The sequence below is a fragment of the Furipterus horrens genome, unplaced genomic scaffold, assembly GCF_987537825.1.
Source record: "Furipterus horrens unplaced genomic scaffold, mFurHor1.1.pri manual_scaffold_5, whole genome shotgun sequence".
Lineage (NCBI taxonomy): Eukaryota > Metazoa > Chordata > Mammalia > Chiroptera > Furipteridae > Furipterus > Furipterus horrens.
The window spans coordinates 119516271-119528913 of NW_028327175.1; the positions used below are offsets into that span (position 1 = coordinate 119516271).

General features: G+C 45.3%; 1 protein-coding gene across 2 annotated transcripts in view; it reads right to left on the bottom strand.

The window, feature by feature from the left end:
* The window catches only part of RAB11FIP3 (RAB11 family interacting protein 3), a 113496-nt gene that overhangs the window by 16408 nt on the left and 84445 nt on the right, over window positions 1-12643 (bottom strand). The window contains exons 4-6 of one of the 2 annotated variants that reach the window (XM_090277375.1): window positions 6156-6367; window positions 3576-3725; window positions 1084-1218 (exon numbers count right to left, since the gene is read on the bottom strand). In XM_090277375.1, coding sequence (XP_090133501.1) covers window positions 1084-1218; window positions 3576-3725; window positions 6156-6367 — 497 coding nt within the window. The remainder of the gene's footprint in view (window positions 1-1083; window positions 1219-3575; window positions 3726-6155; window positions 6368-12643) is intronic. The other variant, XM_090277376.1, reaches the window with a different exon arrangement.

Genomic DNA, 12643 nt, shown 5'->3' on the forward strand with positions numbered 1-12643 from the left:
AAATCTTTAGAAAGAAAAAAATAAAGAAATGTAAGTGGTTTTTAGAAGACTACTCTAAACTCACTGAAATCATCAAGATGGTTCATATCTCTGCCATCTTTTATGTAACCTTCTAGCAGTCTGAGACCCCTTCTTCCAGCAAGCCTCCCTGGATTACTGCCTGGTAGCCCATAGCACTGATCAGCACGGATCAAGTGGCCCACTCAGGGGCTTGCCCATATGACCAGCTAAATCAACAATATGCTTAATGGGCATGTCAATATATGCAAACTACCCAAAAAGTGTGTTCTATGACTGGAAGCTTATGAAGTTGTGAGGAGCCAGCAAAAGGAACGGTCTCCTCTGGAATTCTGACTTGGCCGAGATTGGGTAATAGGAATAGAAAGAGAAACAAATGGTCTGACACAAACTGGACCCAGGAGACGGAGGAGAGAGAGTGGACTAACGAGTGTCGAGAGCAGCAGTACATGGTGGGATCCTGGATGCCTGTTTTAAAAACAGGGCAGCAAAGCTGGATTCTTCTTGTAATGGAGTCTGAGGCAGCCTTACAAAAGTGAATTCAGAGGAGGGGCTCACCTAAAGAATGTATACCTGATTTAAACCAACATCCCTGAAAGCTGGGCGTAAATCTGTTTTTAAAGACCAAATCTTACTTTAAATTTCCCATGCTGTTTCATGTGACTCCCAATTAAAGAAATCTTCTAGTAAATTAAAAAAGTATCTATTTCCCAGCATAGAGTTTCACCCGCTGGATTTCCTCAAGCAGGATACATAGTGTCTCAAGATCCCCTCCACAGGGAGAGAAGCAGCTGATTAGACTGCGCATGCACACAGGACCAAGTAGGGCGAAGGGCACCAAGCACAGGCTTAATGCATGCAGGGAGGGCGGGGCGGGGCAGGGAGGAGTCCTGCATCTGCATGTTCACCTTCAAACCATAATTTAGGTCCAGCTTCCAGAGGAAGCACCCCCAGAGTTAGCTAGACCAAGTGGGTGGCACCTGGGATAAGAACAGCTGGGGCAGCGGTGGACAAGAGTCCCCCTCACCTTGAACACAGAGCAAGGCTGAGAACTTTATCAGTTACCTATTCTTTTCAAGATCATTCAGGCGAGCAGAAAGATCCTCTAGGCGGTTGATTTGTTTATGGCACTGGCTACAGTAAAACTCAAAGGCCTCATCAGTGAGGATGCTGTGCAGCTTTGCAGCAAGCGGGTCAGTGCTAGAGAGATAAGAAGTGTCAGTTCAGGAAACAGCGAGGACTGATCAGGTTACCTGTGACTCCACACAGGGCTAGAGTTAGCCAGGCAAAAGCATGTTGTCAGGTAACTGGCTATGGAAGATTCCTACTCTTACTATTAGACTGCTGTAAACCCACCTCCCTTAACACCACCTATGAACCAAGACATGCACCACCAGCTCAAGCCACAGGGGGCTCAGCCACACACCTGCTCCTTCCTGGTCAGGTGCTTGGAGGAAATAAGGTAGTCATCTGCTATCCTTAGCAACAAGTGTGTGCCTGGATACACTGCTTCCTCCTTCGTCAAAAACTCATCACTGTGAGAACAAAGCATGTCTGCAAGTGGAGTTTTACTCACTGTACTATAACTGCTTTAATAACAGCCCTAAAAACCACCAATATCAAAGACTACGCGTGAATTATAAATCACCAATAATTCTGTCATTTTTTAACACATTGTTGACCGGTCACGAATAAACTCAGGTTTTCAAGCATAATAAACTGGTATACAGTTTATTGTACCAAAAAAAGTTCTTAAAAGTTATATAGAAGATATGTACAAAGTTTCATTTCAATACATTATGTATAAATAAAGTATACTGAAGTTTATTTAGTTTGTTTCATTTTCATATTTAATTATAAAAAAAAATTAGCTCTGGCTGGTGTGGCTCAGTGGATTGAGCGCCAACCTGTGAACCAAAGGGTCGCCAGTTTGATTCCCAGTCAGGCACAGGCCTGGGTTGTGGGCCAGGTCCCAGTTGGGGCGTGTGAGAGGGAACCAATTTATGTATCTCTTGCATACTTCTGTATCTCTCCCTCTCTTTCTCCCTCCCTTCCCCCTCTCTAAAAAATAAATAAAAGCTTAAGTAAATAAATAAAGATAAAATAGGCGGTGATATGGGATAGCTTTTGTATAAAATTGCCTGTCAACAATTTAAGACCTTTGTTACAGGTCTCTCACATCAATGTTTCTCTCTCTCCCTTTCTCTCTTTAAAATCAATAAAAATACCCCTGGGTGAGGATTTAAGAAGGAAAAGAAAAAAAAAGAATTCTACTAGCCTCCCTGGGCTTTCAGGGCACTGGTGATGCACCTGCCAGAAGGCAGCAACGTCCCTGGAGCATGAAGACCCACAGGCTTTTAAAAGCCAATTTGGAAGTCCAATATGAAGAAAAGTTACAGAGAAACTTCAACTGTAGCATAGAAGTCACACTTGAGACAGAAGACAGTGAAACACTGGACAAGAGACAGGGACAAACTAAACAAATAGTAAGAGATTACCAAAACAGGACAGAAACACACACTTAGCAATGCCAAGTCCTTTGGCCTTGATTTCAGCACTACCATGAGTGTGTGTATGGGAAGAGGAGAGCTACTGAAAGCAAGCTCACCACTTCCCTCACTCACACTCCTAAAGATGCCTGTGGAGGGCTTCTCACCCCGCCCTTGTGGGCAGCTTAGGAGATGGCACATGAGAAAACCAGAGGGACCCCATCAGGCAGGCACAGGCCCCCACCCAGTTCTCCTAGGCCTGGGTAACAGTCTAAGCAAAGGAAGAATCTCGCGGTAGACAGTTTCAAGATACTCGGCCTTTGTTGTCAGCAAAGATGGAGAATTTCAAAAACTGGGTGCAAATGAGAGAGGCAAGGATCTTACCTGGAGAGAGGCATGTTCTCTGATGGGCCGGCCACCAGTGAAAGGCTCCTGGGCCCATAGGACAAAAAGTGCCAGTTTTCTCCCAGGGCCTCCCATAAGGAAGGACAGCTGGGGAGTAACCAGCTCCATAAGCGAGGAAAGCCAGAACTTTTCACACAGTATAAGGAAATAAATCCATAGAAGTATTTGTGATGTTAAAGGCTCCCTGAGAGGCTGATCAAAGGGTACAGATTTTCAGCTACAAGAGATAAGGTCTGAGAATCTAATGTAAAACATGGTGACTATAGTTAATAATATACCATGTTATGTAACTGAAATCTTCATACATACATACATACATACATACATACATAGCTTCCGTCACAACCAGCTACCAACCATAATGAGATCACAGCTAGTGGCTAAGGAGCTCACACAGCCAAGTATCCCAGCATAGGCTCTGTGCCATGTGGTTCAGCTGAGACCTCATAAATGGGGCATGATCTGGGAATACAACTGGACAAGAGGAACTTCAGCTGACTTTCACCAAGGCATGAATCTTAAAATTTGTGTATGTTAGTTATAGTACAGTGAATAAAATAAGTCCTCTCTTACCAATTTATGAACCAGGGGGGAAATTTGCCCTCAACCAAATATGGGGAGATGCAGGAGGAGGACACGCACACCAGTGTGGGGCTGCATTACCTGGGGATGAGAAAAGCAGGGTCTCTGCAGCCGGGCTCCTCATTGCAGAGAGTCTCTGGGGAAAGTTCTGCCTCACTGCCCTCTCCATAGTCCTCAAAATGCTCCTCGTCACCTATCACCATGACAACGGACTGGCTGTGCAGGTGGGATCTGAAAAGGCAAAGCAGAAAAGACACATTCTGACTCAGGGCCAGGAGCAGCCCCAGAACTGAGGATGTGACCAGCACTTTCTAGTTTTGTGGAAATGTTACAAGTCACATGTGTAAATTCAAATGTTCTAGTCAGGCACCTCACAGGACCAAGGTAACACCTGGACAGTGGAGGAAGGAGGAATCTTTTCAAAATAAGACTGAATTGATTGGATGTCAATATGGAAAAAATTATTCCTACCTCACACCATACACAAATGAGAGATAACAGCCCTGGCAGGTATGGCTCAGTGGATTGAGCACTAGCTTGCGAACCAAAACATTGCCGGTTTGATTCCTAGTCAGGGCACATGCCTGGCTTATGGGCCAGGTCCCCAGCTGGGGGTGTGCGAGAGGCAACTGATAGATGCTTCTCTCCCTTTCTTCCTCCTTTACCCTCTCTCTAAAATAAATAAATAAAATCTTTTTTTAAAAAAAGAGCACTAACAGATCTGACTATGAAGGCAAAACAACAGGCTTTTAAAGGAAAGCGTAAGTAACCATTACAGTGATGTGGAGGTAAGCAAAGATTTCTCAAACAGAACACATAAGTGCTAACCACAAAAGAAAAACAGATGAACTGGACTATAGTACAACAGAATTAAAAACATCTGTTTCTCAAAGATACCACCAGGAAACTGAACAGAGTAGAAAAAAGATATCTGCAATCTACATACAGGACAAAGGACTCATATCTAAAATAGATAAAGAAATCCTATAATGAGTAAGAAAAAGACAGGTTCCATGACCAACAGACCAGAGAGGCCAAATCCCACCCACTTATGTGCCACTATGGCCTGAAAGCCAAAAAGTTTTATTATCCAGTCTTTTACAGAAAATTTTTATAGGCCCCTGCAATTAACAAATGGGTAAAAAACATGAGCAGCAATTTCACAAAAGATGATCTCCAAATGGGCAATAAAGGCAAGAAAAGATACAAAAGGTGTTCACCCTTGTGAGTCACCTCGAAAGTGCCAGTAAGAACTATCCCACACTAACATTCTACTCCATGCCCTCCAGAAAACAAACATGAAAAAAAGCAGACAATGCCAGGTGCTGCCAAGGATGGGGGGCAAGCAAAACCCACAGCATTACTATAAGCCCTGACTATAACTGTCTGAACTGCAATAAGTGAAATAACTTCTAAAGCTGAATGTCCATGCTCCAGATGTACCACTGAAAGACATGTAATATTCACAGCAGCTTTTTTCAAAAAACCAAAACTGTCAACTACCCAGTGCATATCAACAGTAAATTAAAAAGCTGCAGCATGTTCATACAATGGAAAGCTCTAATAATAATGAAAGTAAATGATTTATAACCATGCACAATAATATGGATAAATCTCATAACCACAATATTAAACTAAAGAAGCCAGGTGTAAAAGGATACTTCAATGTAATTACACAGTATGTAAGATACAAAACCAGGGAAAGATGCTGCCATTAAAAAGCCAGGGTGGCCCTGGCTGCTGTGGCTCAGTGAACTGAGCGCTGGCCTGCGAACCAAAGGGTTGCTGGTTTGATTCCCAGTCATGGCACATGCTTGGGTTGTGAGCCAGGTCTCTAGTTGGGGGCAGATAGGAGGCAGCCACACATTGATGTTTCTTTCCCTCTCTTTTTCCCTCCCTTCCCCTCTCTAAAAATAAATAAATAAAATCTTTTTTTAAAAAAAAAGGCCAGGACTCCTGGGAGGGACCAGGTGTCCCCCGGTGAGGGCGTATCTATGCACTTTTGACAGGTGCACTTAGGTGTCATTATGTAATACTTCGAGTAAAGAAAAAAAAAAAAAATGAAAAACTCTGGGAAAACAAAATAAAAACCAACCACTTCCAAGGCTGCCAAACACGGTGGCTTCACAAGTAGCAGAGGGCAAAACCACATCTGTCCTTCGGATCCACACGCACCTCTCCCACCCTTCCTGCTTTCTCTAACTGGTCCTCAGATGCATGGGGTAGCTGGGATGGTGGGGGAAACAGTAGGTCTGATTATGGGTGCCACAAAGATGAGGGCCTAAGATCCTGACAGAAGATACTTACTGAATATTTTGTCTTGACTGGTTTATAAGAACTGTGATGACAAAATCCAAAAGACCAAGTTATTCTCCTAGAATTCCTATCTCTATAGCCAAAGCAGTTGTGCAGCATTCATAACTACTGTCATCCACCATCAGCAGGAGGGGCATCTCCTGACAGGGGAGTCAGCTGTGACCAGGAGACTGCTGAGGGCAGCTGGCACAGGTCATCCTGCAGGGTCCATGCCCTCTTGTACGTCCTGTAAGGATTCTAAACCACTCTGACACAAACCCCTCCATGAACCCAACATGCCCATCAGACACGTCCACATGGTGCCTTATGTACAATATCTAGGCCTTGCTGGGGAGGATAACAGACCTGCCTGGGAGCAGCAGCAGAGCACCATGGCCAGGCTCCTCCATGGCATCCAAGCACTCGGAGGGCATGGCCGAGCCACCTGCACTGTCCATGTCCCCTTCAGGCTGCAGCTCAGGATGCACCAGGGTGCTTGTGTCCTCGTCGGTGAAGGTCTCACACTCACTGTAGGTGCTCTCAGAGCCCATGTATGCGCTGTCTGTCACCTCATTGGCCTAGAAGAGAATGCCAAGAAGTCAGTCCTGGCACCCTGGAAATAATGATGTCCACATGTGGTATTTGGTGCAATAAGCCCCAGTGACCCACACAGCACGAGGCTGCCGTGGGAACTAAAATGAACACATGGAGGGGGAGCACTCACATGGGAGAAGTCCCTACTATACTTCCAAGCAGAAAGATGAGCTCACAAAACAATTTAATTTTTTTTTTAATGAAGAAATAGGGACCTGGTCGGTGTGGCTCAGTTGAATGGAACATCATCCTATAAACTGAAATGTGGGTTCGTTTCCTAGTCAGGGCAAATGCCTAGGTTGCATGTTTGGTCTCTCTCACACCGATGTTTCTCTCCCTCTCTCCCTCCCTTCCCCTCTCTCTAAAATCAATAAGCATGTCCTTGGGTGAGGATAAGAAAAGAAAAAAATAAAACAACAAAACAGTCATTTGTCCAAGTACAGAAATCTACTGGAGTAATCTTTAAAGTTAAAGAAATATACCTAAGAGTGATACAAAGCACCCAATACATCATATTTCCCAGGAGAACCACCCATTTTGTAGTTTCTAGCATTAGAATTTTATATCCATGCCCTGGCTGGTGTGGATCAGTAGATGTAGTGCCGGTCTATGAGGTTTGGTTCCCGGTCAGGGCACATGCCTGGGCTGTGGGCCAGGTCTCCAGCTGGGGTTGTGCAAGAGGCAACTGATTGATGAGTCTCTCACACACTGATGTTTCTCTCCCTCTCTTTCTCCCTCCCTTCCCCTCTCTCTAAAATAAATAAAATCTTTTTCAAAAAAGAGATTCTAGAAATATTTATATCCAAAGAATTAGCATTCAAAAGTGTAAGGATATGCCTTCTTAATTTAAAAAGTCACCATGAATACCCTGTTCTGTATGTTCAGGATATTGCTTTGAAATTCAGTTACATGGTCTAACTTCAAAATACTAATTAATCAATTGTTTAACCCATCAATTATGTTCACTGGTTAAATGTCTACTTTCCCACTAAACATATCTTTACTTTTAGCCATAGGGACTCAGCACTTAGCACAGGGCTGGCACATAGCAGGCAGGAAATATTTGTGGATTGTACAAATAAACTTAAAACTAAAGAACCATTAAACAGGCCATTTTCAATTTATAACCTCAACTTTAATTAAAATGCAATTGCACTGGTTAAGAAACACAGCCAACATGTCACGCTTGCAAGATTCTGAGTTTAACAATTTGCAAACAGGTAAGATTTCAGAAAGTAGTTGGAGAAAGGTGCACTTTGTACTCAGGGGTTCAGGTATCACGGGAGGGGAACAGTCTGCTCAGATATGCTGCGGCAACAAAAAGTCACAGTCCTTGGCTACTTTGGGGGACAACTAGAAGGCCTCATACAGCTGTGTCCCTGAGGCTGTTTGCCTCACAGAAGAGAGGCAAAGGGCCAGTGGGAGCCTGATGTGGCTCAGGAGATGTCCAGGTCCATCCTCGGTCTGCTGTCTACCAGCCATATGACTCCAGACTGGGGTCTCAGCCACTCTAAGCCCTGTTGTCTCATTTCTAAAAGGTGGGGTTATAAATACATATCCCACAAGGTTGCAACCATATGAGAGCAAGAGATACCACAAAGGCAGGTCCAGAAACAGAAAGTGAAAGACTGTGAGGTTCATGTTCCACTGGTGGGTAGAATCCTTGCCAGCTATTTGTAAGGCCAGAATAAAATAGGGAGTGACACAAGATGTACCTACTGAGGTGTTCAATGACATTACTTACGTTTTTAACAAAAAACCCAATCTTCCTTGGAATCTGAGGCAACTAATTTCACTTCAAAATCTGAAGCCAGAAAGTCACTTCAAAAGCCGTTAGTTCTACTTGTCATCCCTGAGCAGGTGTCTCTTTCCACTGGGCCCAGACTGACTCCTGTGCTTGATGTGCGGGCAGCACAGGTAGAGATGATCGACCTCAACTGGGCAGGAGACAGCAGTATGTCAGGAGGTGGCCCAAAGGGGAAGCACTACCTAACAGGCACAAAATCCACAGTCGATTCCTGACATACTCTGAGGTGTGGCTACTGACCGGCTGCCCAGATGGCACTGCTTGCTCACATGGGATGTTACCCAAGAACCACCCAGGGGCACCAGGAGGACCTCCACTACCACCGCCCTAGACTTGTAACGATAATGACAAAGACCAGTCAGCTATTCAATACTCAGCTGAAAACTCCTACAAGAGCACTGCTCCTTATCTGCAGGACAAGCCCAAGGACCCCATCTCAACCTCAGTCCTAAGACCCAGGAAGCAGGCAGGGCCCACACACCCTACTCCTCGCCACACAGGGCCACTGCAGGCCCCCTAGACACTAAATCCTCATAATTGGTTTTCTGTGGGGGACAAAACTGACTCTTGCGGTCAGCTTTTAAAAAGCCAACCAGCCCTGACCAGAATGGCTCAGTTGGTTGGCCATCGCCCCATAAAGTGAAAGGTCACTGGTTTGATTCCCGGTCAGGGCACATGCCTGGGTTCTGACCCCTGCTGGGGCACGATCTGGGCACATATGAAAGGCAACCTATCATTGTTTCTCTCCCTCTTTCTCTCCCTCCCTTCCCCTCTCTCAAAAATAAATAAATAAAATCTTTAAAACAAAATAAAATAAAAAGCCAACCAACCAGCATTTCTAACAGATGCATGGTGCTCTTCTCTGAGCTGCATAGACCCCATGCCCTCAATGGCAGCTCAGCATCTCTAAGAGCAAGTCAACTCAGCAGTTAGCTAGCATTTCTCTCCGGGGAAGGAAAGAAGGTCCAGGCACTTGGGCCTGCTCATTTTACCTGCAAGGAACTGCCATCAGTGGTGCTGCTGAGGCCAGGGATGTAGCTGAAAGCCTCATGGAGCTAGGACAGGACATCAGGATGGAAGTAGTTCTCCACTGACACAGGAACAACAAGGCAGGAGCTTTACAACCCTAATGCCTCAAGTCAGGAACTCACACACTCCATTCTGGACATCTCCCCACCTCTTAAACAGATAGAAGGGGTGACCGCTCCTCCTCCACCTTCACCTTCCTTTCTAAAGCAAACCCATTCCCCTGCACCAAATGAGAGTCAGACGCAGATGAACATTGTTCTCCACCTCACAAAAGGCTTTATGTTTGCACTTACACCTTAATTTGCTCCAAATTAGAAATAAATGAGGTCGTGGAGGTCCTGTTGCCACAGCATAGCTATAAACACTCAAGACACCCTGGTGAGGGTATTGGTAAACAGCCTCTCGTCTGGAGCTTCCTGTGCAGACCGAGGGCACAAACAGCAGGCCAAAGGGAACAAGAGACCGATCAGCTCCATGAGCATCTAAGACAAAACCCAGGGAGGGCCAAGTGGCCAGGAAGAAAGGAATGGCTCACTTCCCAGGTGCTGCCCAACCTGTGCAGCTCCTGAGGAACAATTCCTATTGGTAAAGTCTGCCCAGAATAAATGCCAGCCAGTAGGTAATTTTCCAGGGCAGTTGGGTAAATACCTGCTTTTCAAGAGAGGCTGAAAGTCATCTTAGACCATGGTGCATGCTCACTCATAGTCTACTAGACAAAACATAAGAACAGCTCACAGACATGCCCGATCTGTTCATATTTGTCACCAGACAGGACCTAGCTTTGCCCAGAAACCCACAAGTCTCTGCCACCAACTGTAAAAATGTTTACAAATTAAACATGTTAAGATGAACTTACATGGAAATCTAAGTGCATCTTAGGAAAGGTCACTACATGTTAATGTTACCTTTACCAATTAGCAAACAATCTGCCAACAGACAGATAAGGAAGGCCATGTACAGAGCCACCAGTAAGGAACTCATGTGTAGCCAACCCCCAATAAGTGTGGGGTCCCCTCTCTACAGGGTGTGGTCCCTCAGAGGGAAACTAACTGCTGAGCATGGTGTGAGCCTGTGTCCCGCCACACACAGCCTCCTCTTACCCTCAGATGCTGGCCCAGGCAGCTCTGCAGGCTGAGCCTGGCTCCACACACCAGCTCTTGCCAGGGCATGCTCCTGGAGATGGCCTCCCATCGTATTGGAAGTTCTAGGGCCTCCCATCCAGACTTTCAACTGACAAGTTGTGCTGGGGCTTCTGCCAAACCTGTGTGTTCATCTGAAGGTACATCACTGCCAGGAAAAGTTTAACCTGCTCCCAGATATGCTCTGTTAAACCTCCTGCTATGGCAGTGGTGGGGTGGAGGATGCGGGGGCAGAGCAAAGTTCAAGAAGTGTCCTTGCTGGCTTCTTAGCAGTTAGTCATATCTCAAAACAGAATGGCTTTTGTTCTTGACTCTAACCTTTCTGGTAACAGTCTGCATAAAAGATACATTTCCCTGTTATTTTCTTAAGGCAGCTCTTTTCTCTAGATGCTGGTACTGGGAAAAGGGAGGCACACAGCAGGGCCAATTCTTATCAGTTCTGTTTGCACCTGCCCAGGACTTTCTCACCCCCTTCCAGAAATCCTGATGCATGAGATCACCCTCTGCAGGCCTCTAGCTCTCCATCCTCTACCTCACTGAAAATCTGAATTCTCAAACCAGGAATTTTCTTCTCATTCCCTGTACATCAGCAACCAACCTTAAGCTACCCTCCTCACCTCTTCCCCCTCTAAACACACCACATCAGTGACTTTCTCCTAGGAGTTCTGTTAAAGCAACAAGCCAAAGGGATGCTCGGGGGGAATGCTGGGAGCTACGGGACCCACTGAACAGCCCCAGCAGGAAAGACCAGAAGCTGCAGCCCACCGTCAGTTCCCTGCACAGGGTCCCCTGACCAACACTGCCACATACCCAGACTGAAAAATCAATAAAAGGTTTATTTATCTCTGGAGATCTCCAGCAGAGGATCTCCCAATGTGGTATTTGTATATAACATACATATTCTCTACTCATATTTTTATTGGACTTTTAAAGATTATGTAATGTAGTAGCATTTTTTTAAAAGAGAGCAATCTTTCTATAAATTTCACAGAACCTAGTTTCAACTCCCCTAAAAATTACATCAAAAACCTTAAGCCCTCGCTGATGTGGCTCAGTGGATTGAGCACCAGCCTGTGAACCAAAGGGTCACTGGGTCAATTCCCAGTCAGGACACATGCCTGGGTTGCAGGCCAGGTCCCAAGTTGGGGGCATGCGAGAGGCAACCATTTCCCTCCCTCACTTCTTTCCTCCTTTCCCCTCTCTCTAAAAACAAAGAAAACTTTTTAAAAAACCTTAAAAAGCATAAAAATACATGGAGAAACTGAAAATGCATATTACTAAGCTAAAGAAGCCAGTCAGCAAAGGCTATGCACTATATAATGCCAACATTCTGAACAAGGCAAAACTATGGGGACAGTAAAAGATCAGTGGCTGCTGGGTGCCAGTGAGGGGAGGGATGCATCATGAGATCACAGAGCCTTGTTAGGGCAGTGACACTGCTCTGAATGGTACTGTAACGGTGGATGCATGACATTGTACATTTGCCAAAAACCACAGACTGTTCACCGCACCAAGAGTGAACCCTCATGTAAACTATGAACCTAGTTCATAATAACGCATCAATATTGGTTCATCAGTTGTAACAAATGTACCCACTAAGGCAAGATGTTCATGATGGGGAAAACTGTTAGTGTGTGGGTGGGTCATGCAATGGGAACTCTCTTTCCTATCTGCTCCATTTTCTGTAAACTTAAAACTGCTAAAATATAACATATTAATTTTTTAAGTAACAGAAAAGCTTAAAAAAGGCATTTCCTCCATTCTAAAAGAAAAATTAGGATTTAAAAACCTGAGAAGCATTCCCTTTGCATACTCTTTGAGATGTCAGGTTCCCACCATGCCTTTCAAAGGCAAGAGGTGGGAGCTGGTACACCCTGAAGTCCAAGACCCACAGAGGTGGGAGGGCCACAGTCATGTGGGCTGAAGGGGGATCTGCCCACTTCGAGAACAAAATGGGGCCATGGTCAAACAGCACCCCAGCCGGCTCCACACAGGTGCCAAGGCAGGCAGCCCTGCTGCACTGGCTCACTCTTTCAGACCAAATGGGAACTTCAAGTACAAAATGTGTTGATGCCTTTAACTATCCTGAATAGTTTCCTGTGTCTGCTATATCAAATGACCATAAATCGAGCAGCTTAAAACAAAAGAAATGTATCCTCTCACAGTTCTAGAGGCCAGAAGTCCATAATCAAAGTGCAGCAGGGCTGAATTCTTCCTTCCTGCCCCGTCCAGCTTCTGCAGGCTCCTGGCGGCCCTGGGCTCATTGCTGCATCACTCTAACCTCT